The 27,696-nt window shown below is 37.6% G+C and overlaps 1 protein-coding gene across 1 annotated transcript in view; it reads left to right on the top strand.

Annotated features, from left to right (window-relative positions):
* ttn.1 (titin, tandem duplicate 1) overlaps positions 1–27,696 on the top strand; it is a 166,335-nt gene that overhangs the window by 51,872 nt on the left and 86,767 nt on the right. The window contains 49 exon segments of the mRNA XM_036544927.1: positions 53–317; positions 437–466; positions 1,192–1,401; positions 1,498–1,575; positions 1,667–1,693; positions 1,872–1,928; positions 2,064–2,111; positions 2,984–3,043; positions 3,449–3,520; positions 3,908–3,982; positions 4,218–4,298; positions 4,688–4,771; positions 5,147–5,284; positions 5,705–5,821; positions 6,792–6,878; positions 7,353–7,490; positions 7,705–7,803; positions 8,021–8,119; positions 8,330–8,428; positions 8,647–8,745; positions 8,951–9,049; positions 9,266–9,364; positions 9,574–9,672; positions 9,886–10,002; positions 10,219–10,317; positions 10,528–10,626; positions 11,874–11,960; positions 12,662–12,760; positions 15,368–15,451; positions 15,607–15,672; positions 17,188–17,232; positions 17,513–19,273; positions 19,728–19,775; positions 20,286–20,684; positions 20,978–21,247; positions 21,335–21,610; positions 21,711–21,850; positions 21,969–22,095; positions 22,194–22,460; positions 22,817–23,083; positions 23,297–23,560; positions 23,674–23,813; positions 23,915–24,041; positions 24,150–24,416; positions 24,531–24,797; positions 25,041–25,307; positions 25,408–25,547; positions 25,763–25,889; positions 27,245–27,387. Coding sequence (XP_036400820.1) covers positions 53–317; positions 437–466; positions 1,192–1,401; positions 1,498–1,575; positions 1,667–1,693; positions 1,872–1,928; positions 2,064–2,111; positions 2,984–3,043; positions 3,449–3,520; positions 3,908–3,982; positions 4,218–4,298; positions 4,688–4,771; positions 5,147–5,284; positions 5,705–5,821; positions 6,792–6,878; positions 7,353–7,490; positions 7,705–7,803; positions 8,021–8,119; positions 8,330–8,428; positions 8,647–8,745; positions 8,951–9,049; positions 9,266–9,364; positions 9,574–9,672; positions 9,886–10,002; positions 10,219–10,317; positions 10,528–10,626; positions 11,874–11,960; positions 12,662–12,760; positions 15,368–15,451; positions 15,607–15,672; positions 17,188–17,232; positions 17,513–19,273; positions 19,728–19,775; positions 20,286–20,684; positions 20,978–21,247; positions 21,335–21,610; positions 21,711–21,850; positions 21,969–22,095; positions 22,194–22,460; positions 22,817–23,083; positions 23,297–23,560; positions 23,674–23,813; positions 23,915–24,041; positions 24,150–24,416; positions 24,531–24,797; positions 25,041–25,307; positions 25,408–25,547; positions 25,763–25,889; positions 27,245–27,387 — 8,253 coding nt within the window.

Raw genomic sequence — 27,696 nt, forward strand, 5'->3', positions numbered from 1 at the left:
AAGGTCTTGTACAAATATCATGACATGACAATTTGCAATTGTTTCATTGCAGCCTATCACTCTGGTGAAAGACATCACAGATCAAACTACAGTCACAAATAAAGAGGCTGTGTTTGAATGTGAGATCAAGATCAACTACCCAGAAATCAGTCTGTCCTGGTACAAGGGAACACAGAAGCTGGAAAGCAATGAGAAGTATGAAATCAGCGTTGTAGGTGACCGCCACATACTGAAAATCAAGCGCTGTCAGCCTGGAGACCAGGGAAATTACCGCATTGTATGTGGCCCTCACATTTCCAGTGCCAAATTGACAGTTGGTAAGTATTCTGCTGTGTGTTGTTTCAACTCTATTAACATGACTTAGTCATTGAGGTATGTATCCTCTTTGTGAGACATAGATGAAAGCGCACTTCTATTTTATTCCTTTTTTGCACAGAAGCTGAAGTGGAGGAGTATCTAAAGCCTGGTAAGGAAGGTCAAGCTTGTTTGTTTTAGCCAGCTTGCTTTTCCTAATGTAAAAATATAAAAGTTTACTATTAGTGAGATTTTAGTGCAGGCACATGTATGCCAAACTATGATCAATATAGCGCTGAAGCATTCAAATTAAAGACCACTGAAGACAAAGGGCAATTCATGAAGACCTTGAATCTGCTGCTGATCTGTAGTTAGAAGGATTCATCACCTGTGAATCTCTCTAACATACAGATGTCACGCTTATGCCTTTCCTTACTAACATCTTTCATCTTTATTGTGAAAATCCGAACCTTTTAGACTTTGGATTATTTTTATTTTGTAATCTTACTTTTTTACCTAATGTTGTGGTGATTCTTTTTGCATGTTCCAAAATCATTCTTTTTTTGACTCTTTTCTTTCTGCCATTTCACTTAGATTTGTTTTTACGTTTAGTAATCTTGCATTTATAATTGGTCTGGTGATATTCTTTTTTTAAGTGTGTTGAAATCTTGTGTTTTTGATTTTATTTTTCTGCATTTCTAAATTGAAACATTTTATTTAATGTTATTTTGCTATAAAATATACATGAGTCTGCATTCCACTGTATCAAGGGAAACAAGAGTCAAAAAATCACTTGATTTGATGGTGATGTGGCAATACGTTAATAGGGTTCGACTTCGCAACTCGTCAGACAGTTGACATGCGAAAATGCAAATATAATCCCCATTATGTTTTTAGACAAACAAATCCATTTCACGAAGCGCATCCAGAACATTGTGGTGAGCGAGCGCCAGTCTGCGACCTTTGGATGTGAAGTTTCTTTCGACAATGCAGTCGTTACATGGTACAAAGACACGTGGGAACTCAAAGAGAGCCCAAAGTACAGCTTTAGAAGTGAAGGCCGAAGTCACTTCATGACCATCCACAATGTCACCTCAGAGGATGAAGGTGTGTTTATTAAAGTCAGACAACACCTATTGTTTTTGACATTTTGGACGTAACAGGTATCACAAAAACTGAACCATCTTCACTGATAATTTTTAGGCATGTATTCAGTGATTGCACGATTGGAACCCAGGGGTGAAGTTAAAAGCACTGCTGAACTTTATCTGTCTGGCAAAGGTCAGTACTATTATCAGAAAGCCAGTATGGTATGTAATATGTTTAGCAGTGCTGATTCACCCATGACTTATATTACCTACTTCTTTCACAGACATTAATGTAGGAAGGGCTCCTTATGGTGAGTAGTTTGTTTACTGATTTTAAACCCCTCCCCCCAGTGATAACCAACACTGATACTGTCCTCCATTCAGTTTTACCTAAACAAGTCTGAAACCAAATTACATACAGTACATAAAGTTACTTGTACATTGTACATCCAAACATATTTAAATGACTGTATATTGAAAATCCTCTAGATGTCCCTGATTCAGCTTTACAAGTGCCTGATATGCCATCTGCAGTTACCTCCAGAGGTAAGAATGGCACTTGTTATCAGCAGTAGTTTGGATAGACGTAATTTTATTCAAACTTGAATTTTTATTTGATTACATTCATTTTAAATTGCTGAACATGATGGTCACAATCACATACATTTTTTGTTTCAAAAGATAAGACTTCAGAATACTTTTTTTACGAGGAGGAGACAGAAATGAGAGGTAAAAGTGACTGCTTAAAAGTGTCTGTTAATCAAGTCATTTTCCCACCCATCTTAATTTTTTAACAACATCCACTGAAATGGTTTGGTTGAACTAATTACAGTAGTTAGCGTGATTTTAACCAATTACCTTATACCAGTATTTAAAATACAGTGCACTAACTGCAAATTCAGCATTTATATTTTTCTCATGTTTAAGCTTTAAACGTGTACTCAAATATTTTCCTCTGGTTTGGGCATATACTCATAAAAGTATAAAAGTTTAGTGACAAAACCAAAATACAGATACTGCAGTTAACAACTGTTTACACTAGGAGGTTTTCTAGCTTCTCAGGCGTTTGCCATCAATGAAAATGCTCATTTTTCGGGTTCGCTTGTCTTTAAAGTGATGCATGAAAAGACATCGCCATGGTACTACGGTTCAAAACACCTGCTCATGTCTGATCTTAAGCAGATGGAAAATGAAGAGATTACTTTGTATGGAGAAAATGACTTGTGTTATAGATTGTTGTTTTTCAATATAATAGTATAATAAGTATAATAATCAGCAGTAGCACAGTGTGAACATATTTGTAGTTAAAGCAAACAAAGATTTTGGCTGATATAGAAATATCATGAAGTGCTGTACACCCCAGCATTACGAGTTGGATATTCCTAGGAAACATCATGTATAGTCAAATTCATCATTTCCATTTTCCAAATCATTAAAGAAAAGAGTTCAAAATAACTGTATCCTTTCCACAATGGCACTCAACCATCTGTGTGTGAGGTCGGAAAGTCTGACAACTTTGGCAGTATACACTCTGTAATGTTTTCTAGTTATTTCTAGATATCTGTTTGTTATTCTTATCAAAAACTGTTGCCCTCTGTTAGAGTTTGAAAGTTGGACAGTTCGAGAAGAAAGAGTTACACAAGAAATCTCTGCAACTCGAGGTATAATGAAATTGTGTTTCTATCCCAGTTAACGCGTGTCTTCATCCACATGGTCATATTAACTCTTTATCCACACAATCATTTTAACGCTTTTTCCATTTCTTAAAGGTATCACCCTCATCTGATGTCTGTATTGTTATTTCTTCAACTAAATATCTGTTCTGTGTTCTCATGTAGTTGTGCGTAGTCAAACTGCATTCTGCCTTCTTAAATATGCGTTTGCTGATCTTTCGTGTATGTGGGCTTTTATTTGGGATTACTTGTTGTATCCCATAACCATAACAAAATTCTAACATATCACTTTTTCTCCTCCACAGAAATTGCTTTGTATACAGAGCACAATGCTATATGTATATAAACTTTGGGCATGCTTAATTTCTAAATTCACTCTAATTTTCTTACCAGCTCCACGGGCACCTGTTGATGAAACTGTCCCAAGAACAACTGTAGATTTGAGAGAGGAAGTGCCAATCAAAGGTACAGAGCAAAAATGCTTGTGGCAGTTATGGCTTTGTGTCTACGCAAACCATTTCTTCTTTTTTTGTCAGTGTGTTCATGTTCTCAAATGCTTTGTCAGTGTGCTTTTTTCTCTTATCCTTGATGAAAAAGCAGTTTGTCCCTGTGGTTTCTCTGTGTGTTAGCTAATAAAGCGCTCTGATATGTTGTCCAACATTCAGTTCTTTATGTATATGCTTCTTGTTCTTGAGACCATGCTGCTGTGTGGCTTTGTCTTTTTGTCTGTTTGCGTCCATGTCATGTTTTCTTTGCTGCCATTGATCACATAAACATGGCTATACATTGCTGCATACTTATATCTGTGCCTATGCTTTGTGGTGATTATCTAAAAGACAAATGTATTTTAAGTTCCTGAAGCTTACAAGAAACCAGAACCTGAGCCTAGTATCCCAGCTGTGCCTGAGGCACCAGCACCAACCAGAGGTATTAATCTCTGCATATCAGTTCAATCTTTTTACTGTTTGCCTTATTTTAGTCCATTTCATTTAATGTTTAATCTTTCCTTGTTATATTGTCTTAATTGTAACTCTTCCCTTTGCTGTTTTCTCATATTAGGAAGTGACATATCCTTAGATGTCAACTGTATATTTTTGTTTTAATTATGATGCTAGTAACAGAAGTAAACAGATATTTATGTAGAATTTATGATATTTTTAAGTACCTGAAACCAGGAAGCCTGTGGAAGAAACGATCACACCGGTAACTGTGCCTGAACGTAAAGAACGTCCAGCACCTCAAGGTATAGTCTTACATGTGATAAATGCGTGTCCAGCTTTTTTTGTTGTTTGTTGCCCTTCCATATGGAACTTGCCATTAACGTCACAAAACGACATAGATGTCACTCATACTTTTGAATGTCTGTGTGAGTCCCTTTGTGTTTTATTTGTGTTGTTAAATAAGTTCTTCAAAGAGTCTTAACATTTATTTATTTTTGTTGCAGTTGTTTAAATGGCAGTATCTTTGTTATTGTCTTGTAGATTCCTATTGTGCAAGTTCAAATTTTGACACAGAAATAGATGTTTTAAACAAATGTTTTACTCCTTTTTCACTCAAGTTTGTACTCCTGTCATATCTAAGTCAATGTTTTTGTGTAAATGTTGTCTAATTCTTTAAAACATATCTTAAAAGAATATGAAGAGCCCAAGAAGATTGTTCCTCCACCAGTTCCGACTCCTCCTCCCCCTGCTAAAGATCAGGTCACTCCTCCAAAAGGTATAAACCCTGTGTTCGTGTTATGTGTTTCTACTGTATGTTTTCATGCTGTATGTTTTCGTATTCATCCTGCCTTTCATACATGTCAAGTGTCCATTATGTCTACATGGTGTACCGTGGCTTATATTATATTCTTCCTGTTTGTTCTGTTCAACGTCATTCCTACTGTATGTCACAGCCATTTCTAAAAATGCTTATAGACCATGGAAAACATGAATAGTATGTGTGTAATATGTATCTGTCTTATCTGTCAGTGTTTGTGTGGCAGGTAGAAAATAACTGCAGATCGTTTTCGCTCTTGCACCTGTCTTACCTCTTGTCCAGTGAATTTAGACATAGCATATTATAACGGTTATGTATTTTTATTACCTGAAGAAGAACCTGTACTTATACCTCACGTGGCTCCTGAGCCCAAACCCCACGTAACACCAGAACCTAAAGAGGCACCTGCCAAGGTGGAACCTGAACCAAAGCCTGCACCCCCAAAGAAAGTTGAGGCACCCCCATCCAAAGGTATTGTTGTGTCTGTTGTCTTGTATGAGTCTTATGTATGTCCCTTTTTGTATGTCTTAGTCAAGCGTAATTTATCTTTGTTTGTGAGTGTACATGTCTGTGTCTGACTGTTTTCCTTTCTTGTAAGTCTTAGTCAAATGTAATTTATGTGTTTATGAGTGTACACGTCTGTGTTTTACTGGCACTTTTCCTTTTTTGTATGTTTTTTTCAAACATAATTTATCTGTTTGTCAGTGTACATATCTGTGTTTGACTTGCTCTTTTCTGTGTATGTCTTCGTCAAAAATAATTTATGTTTGTGAGTGTACATATCTGTTTGACTGGCTTCTTATATAGAGGAAAATCTTAAACTTAATTTGCTCTGTTTGCTTAATAAAACTTCCACGATCTAAATAGTACATGAAAAAATGTCCTTTAAAGTTCCTGAGGAACCAGAGAAACCAGAACCACCAAAACCAGCACCACCTAAAAAACCAGAGCCAGCTAAAAAACCAGAGCCAGTGCCTACTGTTCCAAAGGAGGCTGCTCCAGAGAAAGGTAGAGTTTTATGCCAATTGCTACAGGCGCCGCTGTTTGCAGCTTTAGGGCAAATAGTCCTATGTGCTATCACTGACTTTCCCGCAGTCTTGCACTAACTGCTTTGAAATTATAAAGCCTTTTAGATTCTTTTTTCTCTATGTACAAATTTATTTTTGTACTAACAAGGATATTCTCAAATGGCTTAACTTTGTAATTGAACAAATTATTTTTTATCTCCAAATAAGTTACTTTTTAATCATAATTCACTTACTGTGTATCCTAATATTGGAAAATGGTTACTTATTAAATTAAATACTGGAATCAATATCTACAATATGTGAAAATATGTGACTCTCCATAAAGAGAGAGAACTATAATTTAAATTCTTAAGGCAGACTGCTTTAGTTCATGATTAATGTGCCAGTAAGGTCCTGTGTGTCTAAATGTCTTAAAAGTATCTGCTACTAAAACACAACAGCACCTACTGAGTAGGGCTATGTCACCATGCATACAAAAAAAATCATCATTTCATCATGTATGAATGATGTGGAAGATTATCTTGTAATTTAATCTGAAAAATTGTCATGTCCATATGGTCTATTTTTGAACATATTTTATTAATACTCATTGGTAGAAGGATTGTAATTTTACAACAGGTCAATTTGAAACCTTTCCATAGAAAAAAGGTAATATCTGGAATCTTGCGTAATAGGCAAAAAACTCCCATATTTGGACAGTCTCATTTTCTCATTATAAATTAGCAGTGCATTGTGCCATAGCAGCTATAGGACAATAAAAACAAGCTATATTTATATAGAGCTATATATTTACAGAACGCATCAGTGTTGTCCTAATCATGTTGAATGTTTTGTTTCAGTCTTGTGGATCAAAATTCAGTTTCAGTCCTTTTGTTACTTGTATTTTGTTTGTATTACGCCCTTTATGGTGCGTTTTGGTTTATTGTCCTTATTTGAAATGTTCTTTAAAGTGCCAGAAACTCCCATGAAGCAGGAAACACCACAAGTGGTTCCCAAGGAGGTTGCCCCCAAAATTAAAGAAGTTGCTCCAGTAAAAGGTACTAAGAAAGTTACCCTTCCATTACAGCGTCTTAGTTCACTTATTTCATTAAATCCAATTGTCTTACGGCATTTTCTTCTCTTATTAATTGATGAGCTGTTGAGCCCTAAAAAACATCACCTTTCCTTGTATACTCATCATGTTTTATTGTTTATTACTGTGTAATTGTTTCCATTGTCAAGTCACTGGTATCATATTCCCATACAATTAACTGTGGGTTTGTCTGTTGTATGATTTGCTTTTAACAAATTCGGTAACAAATTTGTCTACTTGCTTTACACTCGGTAGAGTGTGACTTTGTACAGTAGCTTCCATGCTTCTTAAAATGTTTCTAAATGTCATGTCACTTTGTTACTGTTTGTGATTCAGACAGACATTTGATGTTTGCAGATCATTTTTTCTTGTCTTGCTTCTTGTCAATTTACTCTAGTCATAGTACCTTCTAATGGTGATATATTTTTATTACTTGAAGAAGAACCTGAATTTATACCTCATGTGGCTCCTGAGCCCAAACCTCATGTAACACCTGAACCTAAAGAGGCACCTGCCAAGGTTGTACCTGAACCAAAGCCTGCACCCCCAAAGAAAGTTGAGACACTCCCATCCAAAGGTATTGCTAAACTTGTTGTCTTGTGCTAATTTTAATGAGTACTAGTCTTTAAGTTTCTTTTTTTGTACATGTTTGTCTAAAGTCATATGTGTTTGTGAATGAATGTGTATATGTGTTTGTCTGCCTTCTGATATAGAGGCAAGTCTTCTTCTGTTTCTCGTGTGTTTGTGTTCATGTCTGATCTTAATGATTCATCACAAAATATTCTTTCAAGTGCCGGAGGAGGCAAAGAAACCAGAGCCACCTAAACCAGCACCACCTAAAAAACCAGAGCCAGTGCTTACTGCTCCAAAGGAGGCTGCTCCAGAGAAAGGTAGAGTTTTATGTCTCTGAGAGGGATGGTAATTCTCTTATGAATCGCTGAATATTACTCTTTTGTATGTCTTTGTCAAAGTGATATGTGTTCATGAATGAATGTGTTTATGTGTTTGTCTGGCTTCTGATAACAAAGCACGTCGTCTTCAGTTTGTTTTATTGTATTTGTGTTCATTTCTGTGATCTAAATCCTTCATTAAAAATATTCTTTCAAGTGCCTGAGGTGGCAAAGAAACCAGAACCACCCAAACCAGCACCAACTAAAAAACCAGAGCCAGTGCCTACTGCTCCAAAGGAGGCTGCTCCAGAGAAAGGTAGAGTTCTATGTCTCTCTAAGAGGGATGCCAATTCTCTTTGTGTATCACTGAATCCTGTTTTGTATGTCTTTGACAAAGTGGTGTGTCTGTAAGTGAATGTGTGTATGTGTTTGGCTTCTGATACAGAAGCAAGTCTTCTTCAATTTCTTTTATTAATTTTTGCTCGCACTGTGATCAAAATTGTTAATTAAAAAATGTTCTTTCAAGTGCCTGAGGTGGCAAAGAAACCAGAACCACCAAAAGTAGAGCCAACTAAAAAACCAGAGCCAGTGCCTACTGTTCCAAAGGAGGCTGCTCCAGAGAAAGGTAGAGTTTTATGTTTCTCTAAGAGGGATGCCAATTCTCTTTGTGTATCACTGAATCCTGTTTTGTACGTCTTTGTCAAAGTGATATGTGTCTGTAAGTGAATGTGTGTATGTGTTTTCCTGGCTTCTTATATAGTAGAAAGTCGTCTTCAATTTTTTTTATTGTCTTTGTGTTCACGTTGGTGATCTTAATGATACATCACAAAATATTCTTTCAAGTGCCTGAGGTGGCAAAGAAACCAGAGTCACCCAAACCAGCACCAACTAAAAAACCAGAGCCAGTGCCTACTGTTCCAAAGGAGGCTGCTCCAGAGAAAGGTAGAGTTTTATGTCTCTCTAAGAGGGATGCCAGTTCTTTTATGTTCACTGAATCCCATTTTGTATGTCTTTGTCAAAGTGGTATGTTTTAAAGTGAATGTGTGTGTGTTTGGCTTCCAACACAGAAGCAAGTCTTCTTCAGTTTCTTTTATTAATTTTTGCTCGCACTGTGATCAAAATCATTCATTAAAAATGTTCTTTCAAGTGCCGGAGGTGGCAAAGAAACCAGAACCACCAAAACCAGCACCAACTAAAAAACCAGAGCCAGTGCCTACTGTTCCAAAGGAGGCTGCTCCAGAGAAAGGTACAGTTCTGTCTCTGCAAGAGGAATGGTAATTCTCTTATGTATCACTAAATTTTCCTCTTTTGTGCATCTTTGTCAAAGTGGTGTGTTCATAAATAAATGTGTGTATGTGTTTGTCTGGCTTCTTATATAGAAGCAAGTTGTCTTCAGTTTTTTTTATTGTCTTTGTGTTCACGTCGGTGATCTTAATGATTCATCACAAAATATTCTTTCAAGTGCCTGAGTTGGCAAAGAAACCAGAGCCACCAAAACCAGCACCAACTAAAAAACCAGAGCCAGTGCCTACTGTTCCAAAGGAGGCTGCTCCAGAGAAAGGTAGAGTTTTATGTCTCTCTAAGAGGGACGTCAATTCTCTTTGTGTATCACTGAATCCTGTTTTGTATGTTTTTGCCAAAGTGATATGTGTCTGTAAGTGAATGTGTGTATGTGTTTGGCTTCTGACACAGAAGCAATTCTTCAATTTCTTTTATTAATTTGTGTTCGTACTGCAATCAAAACCGTTCATTAAACAATGTTCTTTCAAGTGCCTGAGGTGGCAAAGAAACCAGAACCACCCAAACCAGCACCAACTAAAAAACCAGAGCCAGTGCTTACTGCTCCAAAGGAGGCTGCTCCAGAGAAAGGTAGAGTTTTATATCTCTCTAAGAGGGATGCCAGTTCTTTTATGTACCACTGAATCCTCTTTTGTACGTATTTGTCAAAGTGATATGTGTTCATAAATAAATGTGTGTATGTGTTTGTCTGGCTTTCAATGCAGAAGCAAGTCTTCAGTTTCTTTTATTTTATTTGTGCTCACTTTTGTGATCTAAATCCTTCATTAAAAATGTTCTTTCAAGTGCCTGAGTTGGCAAAGAAACCAGAACCACCCAAACCAGCACCAACTAAAAAACCAGAGCCAGCTAAAAAACCAGAGCCAGTGCCTACTGTTCCAAAGGAGGCTGCTCCAGAGAAAGGTAGAGTTTTATGTCTCTCCAAGAGGGACGCCAATTCTCTTATGTATCACTGAATTTTCCTCTTTTGTACATCTTTGTCAAAGTGATAATGTGTTTGTGAATGAATGTTCATGTATTTGTCTGGCTTCTGATATAGAAGCAATTCTTCTTGAGTTTCTTGTGTGTTTGTGTTCACTGTCGTGATCTAAATCAATCATCACAAAATGTTCTTTCAAGTGCCTGAGGTGGCAAAGAAACCAGAACCACCAAAAGTAGAGCCAACTAAAAAACCAGAGCCAGTGCCTACTGTTCCAAAGGAGGCTGCTCCAGAGAAAGGTAGAGTTTTATGTCTCTCCAAGAGGGACGTCAATTCTCTTTGTGTATCACTGAATCCTGTTTTGTATGTCTTTGACAAAGTGGTGTGTCTGTAAGTGAATGTGTGTATGTGTTTGGCTTCCGATACAGAAGCAAGTCTTCTTCAATTTCTTTTATTAATTTTTGCTCGCACTGCGATCAGAATCGTTCATTAAACAATGTTCTTTCAAGTGCCTGAGGTTGCAAAGAAACCAGAACCACCAAAAGTAGAGCCAACTAAAAAACCAGAGCCAGTGCCTACTGTTCCAAAGGAGGCTGCTCCAGAGAAAGGTAGAACACCCTTCCAACATGTCAACTGAAGGCAGTGCTGTCATTATGCTGACACTCTTGATTATCTTCTTGACTTCTTCTGACTTTCTTGTCTTGTGTATGTGTATTTAAGAGTTTGGTTCAGCTATGCTTAGTATTGCACAAAATACACACAAAAATTATGATAAAGATTAATTTGCACTGATAAATGGTACACACACTTATCCCTGGATTAAATCAAAACTTTCAAGTCACCTTAAAGGAAAGAGCTATTTAACTGTGAACAAAACTTTGTAGATTGACATCACCAAATATTTTTAAGCAAATGATTGATGCCATGGATCATGCCCAAGTGCGTAAACATACCTACTCCTTTAAAAAAAAAAACTGATGGGTTTGGAACTGTGTTGAATGTTAAGATGCAAAGTGTTGTTCCAGTGAGGAAGCAGTTTTGTCACACCATTAAAAACATTTTGCCATAAACACAAAAAAGACATAATCACCCAAAAAATATGTATAAAAAGAAAGTTAAATGAATTTCAATCTGTTTTGATTCTACACATTGGTTACACTTTTTTGTAAATTTGCTTGTATGATAACCCAGCACAACTGAGAAAAAGGGAAATAAAGAGTGATCAGTGATTTTGCAGATTATTCAGTGAAAAGCCCCTCCACTTCCTGTATTATATACCAAGCTTAATGTGTCATATTAACCCATCAAACAGTGACAATACGCCACTTAACAGTATTTTGTTATTGATAGCCCATAAGCCACATACTGAAGCTATCCATCCTGCAGTGTTTTTCTGCTACTGTAGAATGCTGTTCAAATTAAGATGCTTAATTTGCTCAACTACCCCTGTTAAAAGACATCACATTTGACAGCATTTGCATTGTTGAATGCAGCGTGAAGTCAGCTGCATCAACCATTTTATTCCACGTATGTAGTTGTCACCTGCACTCAACACATTTTGAATCTATGACATCTTGCCTAATTTGTGGGAAGAATGACAGTAACTGCAAATATATTCAAGATGACTTGAGGGTTTTGACTGAATCCATAGGTCTGGGTTTTTTGTCATTGATTTAATTAGGTCTATATTTCATATATTTACTCAGTCTAATAAGTACCAGTACAAAAAAAGGAATTATATTTGCCTCAAATAAGTGCCATGCACACTGTCACCCTCTTTGTGCTATCTTGTTTGCCATGTGCCGTCCCTGTGTTTGGTAATGTCATGTAAATGTATGTTTTTACGTGCCTGAAGTAAAACAGAAAGAAGTTAAAGAAGTGCCTGTTCAGAAAATTCCTTTGATTGTGTCGAAAAAGGAATTGGATGTGACTCCTACCAAAGGTGCGCTTGAAGCAAAGACAGCACTTAAGCGACATCCATCTATGTCTTTTTCACTCTTCATTACTTATGCTTGTTGTCTGTTCTGTTTCTAACACTGGATTTCTCTCCATGTGACGCTGCCCCTAATAAAGTTTCTTTCAGTTTTAGTCATGAATAGACAAGGCACTGGTATCAAGGCATTGGTGTATCAGAGTACACCATTAAAAGTGATTCTGCCCTTGTCACTCACACACAAGCACTGAGAGATAGTAGTAAAAAAGAAAAAGTAGTAGTAAAAAACAGGATTAAATTTAGTGCAAATCTGTTGTAAGTTATTGTGCATGAGGACCACGAAAAAGTCCCTAGAGTGTGTAAACGCTTCCGTTTGATTATTTGTATATACTGCACAATAACCAAAAGAATGAAATATTGCATTGCGAAGATTTTTCTTTGCAAAGATTTTCGCTGTCTTAAAACTTTAAAAATGAGACAGAATCAAAAATCAGACCCTTCTTCTGAATATATGTAACAAAGACACATAGATAATGCAAACATACATGCGATGACACAAAACTGGTGTTAAATGGGGCTTTTTGTTTCATTCTTAATGTTTGAAATATTTACATGTCTTTGTTGCACATCATTATGTGTTTGCCTTACAACTGCAGAAATTGTGTACTTAGCATATTTTCCTTCAACTAAATATGAACTACTCTCTAAAGAACCGGAAATGACCAAGAAGCCGGTGAAAATCACGCCTACTGCACCCACTCCTAAAATAGAAGCAGCACCTCAGAAAACAGAAACTCCTCCAGTGAAAGGTATAACTAGTTTCTATGTGCTACTCACTGTGAGTGTGTGTGTATGTCTCTAATTTATGTACATGGGATTTAAGGGATTTGTGTAAATCCCTCCTGTTTTTTTTATCCAATTCTCCTCGCATATTTCTCTTTAATGTTTGTGTTGTATGTCTTGTCAATGTTTTTGCTATCATGGCATTGTGCTACTTGTTGTATCTAAAATATATATTCTTAAAAAATGACAGTTCCAAAGAAGGCTGAACGAACTTCAACTGCTGTGTCAGAAAAGATGGAGGTTTCTTATGAGAAATACAAGACTTCCCCAGCAGAAATTTGTTTTCAAGAAGAGGTGTCATATGACAGCAAAGAAATGTCTTATGGTACTGAGATGTTTCGTGTGCAAGACATTTTATCTGTTGCTGAAGAGGAAATTCCTCAAAGAAAATTATCTCTGAAACACGATGAAGTATCTTTACAGAAAGAAAATGAAACAGACATGGAGGTTTCTTTGAAGAAAAAGGTTTTTCCTAAAGGGAATATAACACAAAAAAAGGGGAAAGAGATTCCTAAAAAAGAAGACACTATTCCTAGAGCTGAAAAAATCAAACTGAAGAAAGCTATCACTTCTGTGACTCAAAAGACAGAGGTGACTTCACCTGAGATAGGGAGGGTTTCTCCTGTAGAAGCAGTTGGTCTCCTTGAGGAGCTGTCCAGTGATACCAAAGAAGAATTGTCTGGAAATGAGGACATTTTGATAGAGAAGGATGTTTCATCTGTTTCAAGAGAGATATCTTTTAAGAGGAAGGAAATTCCTCAGCAGAAAGGCTCCTCAAAACAAGATGAAGTATCTTTCCAGAAAGAAGACAATTCTGTAATGGATGTTTCTTTGGGAAAGGAAATTTGCCCTAAATTGCTTATCACATCAAAAAAAGAGAGGAAAGAAATAAGTAATTTGAAAGCAAAGGTTCCTAAATCTGAAGAAACTGTACTGAAGAAACAAGAGGTTTCTATTAAAGCTGAGTATGACACAGAAGACATTATACCCCAAAAGGAACACATGCCACAACAGATTATTGAGGTAGCTTCTAGAAAAGATGAGAAGGACACAGTTCCCTCAAAGAAGCTTATCAGAGCCCCTAGGAAAGAAATTCCACTTCAAAAGGTTCCTGCTTCTAAGAAAGAAATGCCACATGAAATAGATGAAGTTAACTTGGCTAAAGAAGAACTTTCATCCAAGAGTGATGGGGTATCAGTAAAGAAAGATGAATTCCCCCCCACTAAACGTGAAATTGCCTCTACAAAAGAGATTTCTCCAGAGAAAGAGTTTGCTCATCAGATAGAAATATCACATAAAATGGATGAAATTAAAGTAAAGAAAGAACTTCTCTCCAAGGGTGACGAGGAAGCAACTGAAAAGGATAAAATTTCTTCTAAGAAAGAGGATTTTTCATTAAAGACAGATACTCCTCCTACTAAACTTAAAACTGCTCCTAGCAAGGAAAAAATTTCTCCAAAGAAAGCTCTTGCTTCTAAGAAAGATGTATCAAATCAAAGCAAAAAAATCACACAAAGAAAAGAACTTTCACCCAGGGTTAACGAAGTAGCAACTAAAAAAGGTGACATTTCCTCTAAGAAAGAAGAAATTACATTAAAGACAGATGAACTCACTCCTGATAAACATGCAACTGTACCTAAAAAAGAAGAATTTTCTCCAAAGACAGGTCTTGATTCTGATAAAGGAATATTGCATAAAATGGATGAAATTACCCAAACAAAAGAAGCACCTCTGGCTGAGGAGGTAATTAATGCAAAAGATATTTCTTCTAAGAAAGACGTTTCTCCTGAGAGATATCATGGTCAAAAGCAAAGAATTCCACGTAAAAAGGAAGAAACTCTTCAAAGCAAAGAAGAAATTGCTGTAAAGAAAATGATTCCAGCAAGAACTACTCCAAAGACAGAAGATGCAACTGCTTTCAAAGGTATTATAACAGAAGACTACTTTTGTTCTGCAGTGATTCAAGTGACCATGTACCCATGCATTCCATCTTCACTTTGAGCAGGGCAAATATTATCTCCATAGACTAACATCCATTCCATGGCATTTACATTTTGCTGGATCTGTCCATTGCTTCAAATGATTTTTTCTGTTTCATATCAATTCAAAGTAAACGATACAATGTTCTTGCTCTCCATTGAAACATATCAGTTCTTATCATTTTGTCATCAAGCCATCATGTGTGATTGACGACTTGCAGTGTTCATCACTGCTTCTTTTTAAGCGTTACTCCATATTGTTTGTCTGAGTCTTCGATTGCTTCAAGTTTCTTAATGTCGCATGGTATTCTTGAAAGTATCTGAACCAAGGAAACAAGATATTCCTGAAGTGGTCCCAGTTTCAATCAAAGAAGAAGCTGCTCCTCCAAAAGGTACAGGAAGTGAATAGCAGGCACTCTTTTTGAAGGAATCTTCTTAAATCTTGCTTCTGTGTTGTGTGTTTAGTGTGTCCTCTTTTGTGAATCGTACTGTGTTTGCTTTTCTGTGTTTGTGCCAGTCTTTTGTCAAAGTTAAATCAACTGATCTGAAATGAGTTATTTCTTGATTCTCAAACTGGACTACTTTTACTTGAAGTGCACACAGCAGAGAAGAAAATCTCACCTGAGGCACCAAAGCCTACCCCTGCTCAACTTGCAGAGAAAGTGTCTCTTCCACAAGGTACACAATGTTCTTGTTCCCTTCAAAAACGCTGTTACTTTTTTGTTCATGGTGTATGTACGTTTCATCTTAAAATTTTGTGCTATCTTTAGAAGGTTTGCGAAAAAAAAAAAACATCCGTTGTTCAATCTAAACTTAAAATACTTTTTTTCAAGTCTCAGAAGAAGTGAAAATTGTTTCAGAAGCTCAAGAGCAAGAACAGCAAGTAAAACCAGTAACAGGTATTCATCATATACTGCACGGCATTCAGAAATGACTTCATTCCTGCTTAGTAACATTTCTCATCCAAAGTAAAGACAGTGATGCAAGCATGACAAATTCCCAAAAAGGAAGAGGCTTTCTAGACCACCAGTCTTTTAGCTTAACACTCTACAATTAATCTTCTTTTTCTTGTACAGTACATAATGTCTTCAGTACCCTTTATAGCCTCGTTAGAGGTGTCATAAATCCATATTTATCTATGATATATGTTTGTTTCACTCTTTATTCATAATCTTTCTAACTCTTGTGATGTCTAACTTCTAAAGCTTACCATTAACAAAATCCATACTGCCTCTGACATTAAAGCTGAAGAGGATACACCAACAGGTATCTAGAAAATGCAACAATTGATATTCTAGACAAAAATGCCAGGCACACATTACCAAACCCTAAAGCCACTCTCACAGAACTACCAGTCAAAGGCAATGAACCTTAATCGCTACCAGTTATAAAATGATTTGCAGAAGCACACATGTTTCCTTATTCAAATTGAGGTAGGTATGTTCCATACAGCGCTTCTGAAAGCCTTACAGGTTTATGTGTGTATGTCTGTCATGTCATGTGTAATGTCTCTTATTAAACCCAGTTCTTATTTCTACAGTGTGTCAGAGGTAAACGTGAAACACCATCTTCTGCAAATCTGTAGTACAGACATTCTGTGATTGAATATGCAGCTCCTACATTAATTCTGTCCTCTGTCTGAGAGGCTCTGATGCTGGGTGCATTCTGATTCGGAGTATGAATATGAATTTTCAGACCATGCTACTTCAGGAATTTTCTTAATGACCCAGCAAATCTCAACAGTTTTATCTTAAACACTGACAGAGACAGAATTTTCAAAGCGGAATGCAAACTGAGTATCTGGGCCATATATATACATTTTTTAATGCACTTAGAACAATCATCATAATCAGTCAGACTTTTTAAGTTTCATATATGTACAGAAGTTAAATATGAAGTGGTTCCCAATGATCAGGATAAATATGTTGCCTATGGAAGACCACATGGCTTCAAATTCCTAAATATACTGCTTAATAATGAACAATGAAGCATTGGTTCCTTTGCATAGACTTGAACATTTGTAAATTTGCTGCAATATCAGATTAACAGACGTTTCATACAAAGTTCAAATATCAAACAGTTGATATTTTGCAATGAGATAAATATGCTGACTATAAGTAAATTTGTTCCATACTGCTTGGTTATTCCAGAAAACAACTTTTTTTGTCATAAACTGATGATCTCTCACTGGTAACACAAGGAGGAACAACGTGGATTACATTTTAAATGATTCAACCACACACTTTTCCACAAAACAAAAATGCCTGATTATTCATTTTCAGCCTGTTTTTTCCTTTTGTTTGCCAGCTGCAAATGTTACTATCCCAATATTTGAACAGGAATTTCAGGATCCTATTGTTCTTTGTAGTGCTTTTGTTTATTTAACATGGGCTTCAATCTCATTTTTGAACTAGATGAAGACAAAGGCCCGGTTACAGCTCCTGGACCAGCTCCAAAAGGTATGATGATTGCCTCCTTCTTGTAAACACATTTCTCTGTCTTGTTAATGTGTAAAACAGAACAGTATCTGGTCTGTTTAATAACTGTCTACAGTGTGTACCGATGTTGTCAGTAGTGTTTGTGTTGTGTCTTTAATGTATTTAGTCAATGTTTTTGTTGCTGACATGAATGTTAGGACTCAAAGAAATGACAGAATGAGGATGTTTTGAGAGAATGTTCTGTTCTGTGTTGTGTGTGGTCAGCTTTTCTCTCTGTAATATAAAACCTTTATCACTTCAGACAAACCAAGTGCAGCACCTGCTATTCTTAAACAAAAAGGTAAAATTCATATTGAGGAGGTGGAGACACTTGAAATGCCATCATTGAAAAAAGTGACAAGACTATCAAAGGAGATAGAAGATGAACAGGAAATGATAACCCTAAAGAAAGTGTCAAAGGTTTCCTCCGGAGAATTTGAAGCAAAAACAGATGTAACTCTTCAGAAAGTTGCAAGAAAAGCAACTTATGAGGCAGAGGAGAGGACTCATTTTGAAGCTACCATAGAGGTCACAAAAACCAAAAGCTATGAAGTTGAAGAACAAATCCAGACATTTAAGACCGCCACAAGAGCTGAAAAAGTACCCAGAGATGAAGCCAAGGAAGCTATAGAACAGGTCCCATTGAAAAAGCCTAAAGAAGTGCCAGTGAAAGATGTAATTGAGGAGCCAAAGAAACCTTTAAAGAAAATTGATACTGACGTAAAAGAAACAGAAAAGGTGGGTTTAAAGAAGACTCCCAAGGTGCGTGAAGAGGAAGCGCCTCCAGAACCTACTTTAACTCTGAAAAAAGTGACAAAACTCACACCAGAGGTCTTAGACCAAGAAACTGTAAAACTGAAACCATTTGATAGGCCTGATAAACCAATGGTTGAGACGGGAAAAGAGATAAAGACAGACAAAATGGAGGGTGAACCTTTGGCTTTCAAGAAAAGTGAGAAACCGCAGAAAAGTGAAGCTGTTAAAAAGCCTGTTATCGCTCAGAAGAAAACAATCCCCACAGATGAAAAGGAGAAAGAAGCTATAATCCTGAAACCAATCGATAAAACTCCTGAAGAATCCCAGGAACCTGAGAAGACTATCTCGAAAGTAAAGAGGATACCAACACAGGATCAGGAAAGGGAAAAAGTAGTATTGAAGCCATTTTCAATGGAGGAGCCAGAGAAGGTTAAGAAGACAGAATCACCTCGTCAACGTGAAGAGAAGCCATCTCCTCCTAAAGCAGTTCCTGTGAAGAAAGAGAAAGAAAGCCCCAAACAGGAGGAAAAACCAGTGCAGCTTGAGAAGGTGGGACGCTTACCAAAAGAACCTGAGGACAAAGAGAAAGAAATATCGCTAAAGCCTGTGGAACTCACTAAACCAGGTCTGGAACCTAAAAAGACTCCTTCACCAAAGGTTGAGAAGCCAAAACCAAAAGAAATTGAATCAATTCCTGTGGAGAAAAAACCCAGTGTAGAAATAGCCAAAAAGCCACCAAAAGTGGTTACTCCCAAAGAGTCTGTTGAAATATCACTAAAACCTGTGGAACTCACGAAACCAGGCTTGGAACCTAAAAAGACTCCTTCACCGAAGGTTGACAAGCCAAAACCAAAGGAAATTGAATCAATTCCTGTAGAGAGAAAACCCAGTGGAGAAATTGCCAAAAAGCCAGCCAAAGTGGTTTCTCCCAAAGAGTCTATTGAATCCGTCATCTTAAAAAAGGTTCCAAAGAAAGTACCATCACCCGAGGAAAAGGCCACCCAAGAGGCTCCTCTCAAAATTGGGAAAGGGAAAGTGCCAATTATAAAAGAACTGTCCCCTGAATCAGTGCAGCTAAAGAAAATTCCAACACAACTGGAGGAGGAAGTCTTTGAAGAAGAACCTGAGGTAGAGGAGGAGGACGATGGGGAAACTTGGGGATGGGAACTGGCTCCTCGTGAAAGTTATGGATCATCAGAAGACTGGGAAGATGCAGCCTCAGAGGAGGGGGCACTTGAGACTCCAGGAACGAAGGGTGACAGACGAGGTGAGAGAGGGGCTACAAATCATCACCACTGACTGCCTCCCAACCCATGCTTTGGAAAAAAAATCATTTGTTTTACCCGAATAATCTTCATCGTGTCCATTTTTAATTTTCAGTCCAACCTGTCTGTCCTCATCTGTGTTGTTGTTGCACGTACGTCTTGTTTCATTGTCAAACAAATCTTCCTTTCCATCCATCACATAATACAACCTGTTGTGAAGCTCTGTTCGTTAGTGGTGTGTTGCAATGGTAAGTCTAACAGGTTCCATTAACGTTGCATAACATTCTTATTCTAATTATTTTGAAATATGTGGCTTTCCATTTGCGTCTGCATATGAGCCCAAAGAAATTATCTTCTTTAAGAACTGTTTATTTTTCTTCTTTGCACTTTTATTAACAAGTTAACATTACATGACTCATTTTTTGAAGGGATAGTAATTTTTTTCTCTTTACGTAGAAGGGAAACCTAAAGAAGAACCAGGCAAAGGCAGGGGTGGCATCAGACGTAAGAATGACACTTTGTATAATTGCAGTTATGGTGTATGTATGCAGATTGCTGTTTGCTGTCTTGCAAAATGTATATTAAATTGAGTGAGACTGCTCTGGAGTCAGAAAAGAGTATTTGTGCATTTTCTTTGTCCAGAAAAACTAACTTTTCATAATGCTTAAATTAACAGTACTTGCCTGATATAGTTCTGTTCTGTTGCCTTTTAGACCTTAATACATGAATTTGCATTCAAATTGCTGTTTTCTTCAAATATACTTAGCCTCTAATGCCCACTAACAATAGAATATTTGTACTGTATTTGTACTCTACTGTATCGTCATACAGTAGAAAACTGTGAATTGTCAGTAGTTGAAAGTAGTTGAGTTGTCAGTAGTTGAAAATCCATATAACAAATTGCATCTGGGTTTGAAAAACTTACCTTTATATGCATCAGACCAAACTACTAGAGCATGTACAAAATGGCTGTGTAATGAAAACAGAGGTAATGTGTTAAAATCTGAATTTTAGCAAGACAAACCCCCTCACCTGGTGATGCAGACAAGAGGAGAGGCCTGAAGCCTGGTGCTGGAGGTGACAAACCTCCTGCGGATTCACCATTTGGATTCCAGCTCAAGGCTGTCCCACTGAAGTTTGTGAAAGAGCTAAAAGACATTGTGTTACAGGAAGCTGAGTCCATTGGCTCCTCAGCTGTTTTTGAATGTCAGATCTCACCTTCTACTGCTGTCACCACATGGATGAAAGATGGAAGCAACTTGAGGGAGAGCCCTAAACACAAGTTTACCTCAGATGGCAAGGACCGTAAGCTGGCAATTATTGATGTCCAGCTGTCAGACACTGGTGAATACACTTGTGTCGCCAAGCTTGGCAACAAAGAAAAGACCTCAACTGCCAAACTTATTGTTGAAGGTATTTTCATTGCATGGTTTTAAGTATTATAGCATTAAATCATGAAAAGAGAAAAGGATAAAAAGAACATATATTTAAAATAATAATGAAATTGTCTAAACCTGTTATAACATTTACATTTATTTATTTACATATTATAACTAAAATATACATAACTGACCATCCATAATTGAGAGATATAGAGTATTTTTCTATAAAATGATTGTTTTGAGAACACTTCCTCATATATATGTGTATACATTGAAAAGGAATATAGTATATGTTTATGCAGTATATATGAATTGTTGTTGCAGAACTGCCTGTGAAATTCACAAAGACGTTGGAACCAGAGATGTCAGTGATCAAGGGACAACCTATGTACCTGACCTGTGAGTTGAGCAAAGACAGAGATGTGGTCTGGAAGAAGAACGGTAAGCCTCTTGAAGTGATTCCAGGCAAGGTGGCTATCAATGTCATTGGACTCCAACGTGCTGTGACCATCCAGGACTCGGGTGATGATGATGCTGGTGTTTACACATGCGAATGTGAAAACATCAAGACAGAAGGAGATGTCAAAGTCATCGGTATGTGCCTACAAACTTTTTGAAGTCTTGTCTCATTAGGTTTGTGTGTTGGTTCACCTTTAACTGATAAGACTGTGTTTTTTGCAGAAATCATCAGAGACTGGTTGGTGAAACCACTGAGAGACCAGCATGTAAAACCCAAGGCCACCGCCACCTTCAAATGCGAGCTCTTTAAAGATACTCCCAACTGGAAGTGGTTCAAAGAAGACACAGAGATTCCCACTGATCCCACTGATAAGACTGAAGTCAAGAAGGATGGAAGGGATCTCACTCTGATCATTAAGAATGCTGCTCCAGATGATGTAGGGGAATATGCCGTGGAGGTTGAAGGTCGCAGATATGCAGCTAAGCTAACTCTTGGAGGTGAAAGAAAAATTAATGCCATTTTGTCATTTCTTTTGAGGTTTAACATATATCCTTAAATACCAACTCTTCGTATAATTACTGTTTAATAATATTTCAGAGCGTGAAGCTGAGATCTTGAAGCCTCTCTCCAGTGTGGAGGTCTATGAGAAACAGAGTGCCAGCTTTGATACTGAAATTTCTGAAGAAGACGTTCCTGGTGAATGGAAACTTAAAGGGCAACTTTTGACAAGATCACCAGTAAGATAATCTTTTCAGCACAATGACATCCTTATTCCTTATCAACACGAATATATTTGAAGATTTATATCTTTACATCAATGAATGACAAATTGTTTTGAATTGCTCTTCACTTTAGACTTGTGACATCAAAACAGAGGGCAAGAAGCGCTTCCTCACTCTGAAAAATCTCCAAGTTGACCAGTCTGGCGAAGTCTCTTACCAAGCCCTAAATGCCGTTACTAGTGCAGTACTGACAGTGAAAGGTAAATAAATCATAGATCGCATTTTTAGTCAGGATGGTATTGTATTTTTAGTCAGTATGGTAAGTATACAGTGTGTCATTTTTATTCTTTCTTCACAGAGATTGAAATGGACTTCACTGTTCCACTTAAGGATGTTACTGTGCTCGAAAAGAAGCAGGCTAAATTTGAGTGTACAATCACAAGGGATGTCCCCAAGGTTATGTGGACGAAGGGTTCTGACATCATCACATCAGGCAGAAAACATGAGATCATTGATGATGGGAAGAAACACATTCTGCTCATCAATAATTGTGACTTTGATGATGAAGGACATTATGCTATTGAAGTATTAGGCAAAAAGTCAATAGCCAAACTGACAGTGGAAGGTAAGTGGTTGTCATTTTTTTGTGAATCACTCTATAGTATGTATTGTAATAAAGAGGGACTGCACACATTTAAATGCTCTGTGAAGTCAAGCTGTCCGTGTCACTTTAAAACTGTATTTTATAAATAGCGTACTTAAACAAAGAAAAGTGTGATGTCTTCTGTCTCTTGGTAGACCAGATTTAAACCACAATGGTAATTCTGTGGCACTGTAGTATAGAACTCTAATTTAATATTTCTTTGTCTACAAAACATCCCAATGTTTGTATAACACATTCATTCTCCAGCTCTAGCACCCCCAGTGGGGTACTAGTTCCACAAAACTAAATCTGTCAAATGCTGAACTAATATATTATAGGTATGAGGCTCAAGTTTACCACACCATTAAAGGACCAAACGGTGAAGGAAGGTAATACAGCTCAGTTTGAGGTTGAGCTCTCTCATGAGAATGTACCGGTGACATGGTACAGAAATGAAACAAAACTGCATCCAAGCCGAACTGTGCTTACTCGTGTTGATGGAAACAGACATATATTAGAAATCCAGGATGTCACTCTAGATGACATTTGCCAAATTAAGGCAGAGGCTAAAGGAATATCCACAGTTGCTAAGCTGATGGTGATAGGTAAACCCTGTTCCATCTCTTTCACTTTTTCCATTTTTAGATGTTAGACCTTGTGTTGTGTTAGATTCTGTCTAATATAGATTGCCTAATTTGTGTGCTGTGCCTCATGGAAAGTGGGTTAATAACCATGTTTTAACAATTTACTTAACTTTTAGAAATTTGCTTGATTCATTCTTTGGTTCTGCTAGTGATCCTGTGCAATTCTTATTTCAGAGGGTGATGCATACTTCACGGTTAAGTTGCAAGATTTTACTGCTGTTGAGAGAGACGAGGTCATTCTGGATTGTGAGCTGAGCAAGAGCGTGCCTGTGAAGTGGTACCATAATGAGACTGAAATCAAAGCTTCTAAGATGGTCACCATGAAGGCTGATGGCAAACGGAGAATCCTGTCCATTAAGAGAGTGGAAAACAAAGATAAAGGAAATTATGTATGTGATTGTGGGACAGACAAGACAATGGCAAATATCAGTATTGAAGGTAAGAATCTGAGGGTGTTGTCATTCTCCATTAATTAAATTGGTATTAAAAATGCACAGTCCTCTCCATCTGTATTACTTTTTGTATTAACTGCCTCCAATTGCCATATGTAGCTCGTGATATCAAGGTGGTCCGTCCCTTGTATGGTGTGGAGCTCTTTGATGGAGAGACAGCTCGTTTTGAGGTGGAAATCTCTGAAACTGATGTCCATGCCCAGTGGAAGCTGAAGGGAGAAGTCTTGACCCCTTCCCTTGTATGCATCACAATTTTATTCCATTCTAGTTTTTATTTCATGTGTTATTGCATTCTGTGTATGAACATACAGATTTGAGCATTATTTGGTATCCTTTACAGGATGTTGAAATTGTTGAAGATGGTACCAAGCATGTCTTGACATTATACAACTGCAAGATTCCCCAGACAGGAGAAGTGTCATTCCAGGCTGCTAATGCTAAATGCGCAGCTAATCTAAAAGTGAAAGGTATGTCTTTCCTACCACCACAGAGCAATCTAAATGCAGTTTTGCTGTAGATCACACCTTGTATAATACCAAAATTATATAACTACGTCTTCTCTGTCTGAATTGCAGAGCTCCCGCTCACCTTCATAACTCCTCTGTCTGATGTACAAGTGTATGAGAAAGATGAGGCAAGGTTTGAGTGTGAAGTGTCCCGGGAGGCCAAGAGCTTCCGTTGGCTGAAAGGAACCCAGGAGGTGAAGGATGATGAGAAGTTTAAAATTCTTCATGAAGGAAAGAGGCACACTCTGGTGGTAAAGTCTGCTGCCTATGAGGATGAAGCCAAATATATGTTTGAGGCCGAGGACAAGAGAACCACTGGCAAATTGATCATCCAAGGTAATGTATCCTTCATTACATCGCTGTTTGATATTCAAATTCCCTATCAAATCAGACAGTGAGCTGCAGTCTGTACCTGAGTCTTATTTTGTCTGTTCATTTTTGTCCTATTAGGAATTCGCCTTGAGTTTATCAAACCCATCAAAGATGTCACAGTCAAAGAGCGTGAGACGGCAGAGTTCAGTATTGAACTTTCTCATGAGAAGGTCCCAGTCACCTGGTATAAAAACGATGTGCGTCTGCACCCCAGCAAAGTGGTGCACATGTCAGAGGACGGCAAGGTCCACACCCTGGCCTTCAAAGAGGTATCCATTGATGACACTTCCCTCATTAAGGTGGAGGCACTCGGAAAAAGCTCAGAGGCTATGCTCACCGTCCTTGGTAAGTACATAACTGCATTCATTTCAAAGACCGGTTTTCAAGGGTTTGGGGAAAAAAAAACATTAATCTAGCAAATGTGAGCAACTGAAACCAGTAAGTACAGTAGGATGGGAGATGAACACCAAAAATGAGTATTCACTTCACTTTGCTTAAAAAAATTGATACAAAAGAAATAATAAAATATCCTTCAGAACTTCCTGACATCACTCACAAATGAGCACACATCTTCTTTGTGCTTCACAGAGGGAGAGCCCTACTTCATCACTAAATTGCAGGATTACACAGCTGTAGAGAAGGATGAGGTGGTGCTGGTGTGTGAACTGAGCAAGCCTGCCGCTGAGGTGAAATGGTTCAAGGATGGCAAGGAGATCATCCCCTCCAAGAACGTCATCATCAAAGCTGAGGGAAAGAAGCGCATGCTGATTGTGAAGAAGGCAGAGAAGGGCAACATCGGCGAATACACTTGCGACTGCGGTTCAGACAAGACCACTGCTAAACTCAACATAGAGGGTTTGTACTCCTAACCTCTCATTCTGTAGAGGTGGATATGAATGGAAGGTGCCTGGAAGTTCACTGACAAAGTCTAACCTTGTTGTTGTCTGTTCTACAGACCGTGATATCAAGATCATCCGTCCTCTGTACAGCGTAGAAGTGACAGAGACTGAGACTGCTCGCTTTGAGACAGAAATCTCAGAGGAAGATGTCCATGGTCACTGGAAGCTCAACGGAGAGGCCCTTCACCAGTCTCCTGTAAGGGGTTCTCTTTTCAATACACTATAACACATTATATACTTCTTCATTCATCTTTAGTTATTATGCAAAACAGGCTTTTTCTGACATTACACATTAATGAAGTTATGTACATGTTACAAGACAGGAGAGATGGCAAATGGCTTGAAAAGATTTCATTTTGTAAATGCTCTGAAGTGTAATCGACTTAACAAAATATCTCTGTGCCTTCAAAGGACTGTGAGAAAAAGGAAGAAGGCACCAAGCACATGCTTATCCTGTACAATGTGCGCATGGACCAGGCTGGTACTGTAGACTTCCAGGCTGCGAATGCTAAATCCAGTGCTCAGCTCAGAGTTAAAGGTGAGAAGGATTTAACACACACACACACACACACACAAAGTAGTAATCAAATGTTAAATATATACTTGAAACAAATATGTAGGTTTTAGAGAATTCCATGACACTCCAAATTGCACAAATTACAGCTTCTGTTTTTGTGTTTCTTACATCACAAAAAAATGAATCATCTTCATGGTAGATGATTCATTTACAAAGACATTTACTCACATTAAACACAAGTGAACTTATGCCTTCTCAAGGAGAAGGATTCTCATGTACAGTATTACCAAAGCTGAAATACATGTTTCAAATGTATTTGGTAATATGGAAAGGGAACTTGATTTAAATAATATTCATAACAAGAAACCTGAAAAAGCTTACATGTATGTTTGAAATGTAAAATGTTATTTTCAGACCCAGGCATAACAAAATATGACTATGTTTAAGTCAAATTCATGCCATTTTAAATGTTATGTTCTTCAATAAAGGAAAAATCTATCTTACATTAAATAAATCATTGTTATTAGCATCAAAAAACATTTACTATGACAATGAACATTTTTTGTGATTTTATCAATAATTATGAGATTAGTCTCTTTAAACGGATAACAGTTTTGCAAAGTTTGGAAAAAAAAAAAAAGAATTCAAGCTACTGTTCTTTACAAATTACATCTGAGGGTAAAAGTTTGAATTATTAAATGTTTCTCTTCCATAATTTTAATAAGGTGCAGTAGCTTATTTTAAAAATCCATAAGTCTAATGTTACATATCAGACCGTAAAGCCCTGCTAGGTATAGTATTATTCTTAAGTGGGTGTTTACGAGAGGATTAATGACATCCAAAGCACAATTTTTAAATTTCAAAAATACCTTGTTCACAGTCATTAAAACCTGCATTTCTTTGTTATGAAATGCAATCCTTTCTCTTGATGTCAGCTTTTTTGCGTGTTAGGTAATGTGCACCTCAACATTTTTCACTCCCTGGAAAATTCCAGGAACCTGATTGACAGCAACAGAAAGAAGAGGTGGGGGCTTGGCAGGGATGGGCCCATAGCCAATCAGATTTCATGGCTATTTTAAATGCTGCATGCCTTATCTAGAGTGTGTAGCTAGTGATTGGCAGAGCAACACCCTGCCTCTCGTCCAAGTTTTCTGCTTACCATATACATCTTGAGTAAACTCAATATGCAAATGAAGGAGGCCCACCACTGAGAAGTCCCCCTATGTCAGAATCCCCAGTTGTCCTGGAGGATTACCAGCTCCAGAGCAGTGGCCTGCTTCTCACAGGGACAGCGAAATGAGGATTTGCAGCTGAGAAATTACTGTTTTCTCTTGGGACTTGGGGAGCACTGATCATGTCTTCTCCTCAATCCAAAGCACGGGTGATTGGCCTCCTACGGCACCTCAAGGATGTTACAGTTACTGCCGGGGAGACAGCCACCTTTGACTGCGAACTCTCCTATGAAGGAATCAAAGTGGAATGGTTCCTTGGGAGCACTAAGCTGGAGCCAAGTGACAGAGTAAGTTTTATATAACTGTCAACAAAGCAGTAATGCTACAAACACTGATGCTTAATGAATGAATGCTTGGAACGGATCTAAGGGATTTACTCTGCTTTGAAAAGTTGTTATGCTGATGTGTACTTGGTTTTTTAATGACTTCTTTCCCTTTGGCAAAGAAATTGTGGACTTGGGATTTTTAAAATTCTATAATTCTGGATAATTCTAATACATACAATGATATATCATCTGTGAGTTTTCTGCATATAAGGACGTGAGAAGTTCAGAATTCCATTTGAGCACTTGATCTGGGTTTTGAGATAACGCATG

Source organism: Megalops cyprinoides, chromosome 14, assembly GCF_013368585.1.
Source record: "Megalops cyprinoides isolate fMegCyp1 chromosome 14, fMegCyp1.pri, whole genome shotgun sequence".
Lineage (NCBI taxonomy): Eukaryota > Metazoa > Chordata > Actinopteri > Elopiformes > Megalopidae > Megalops > Megalops cyprinoides.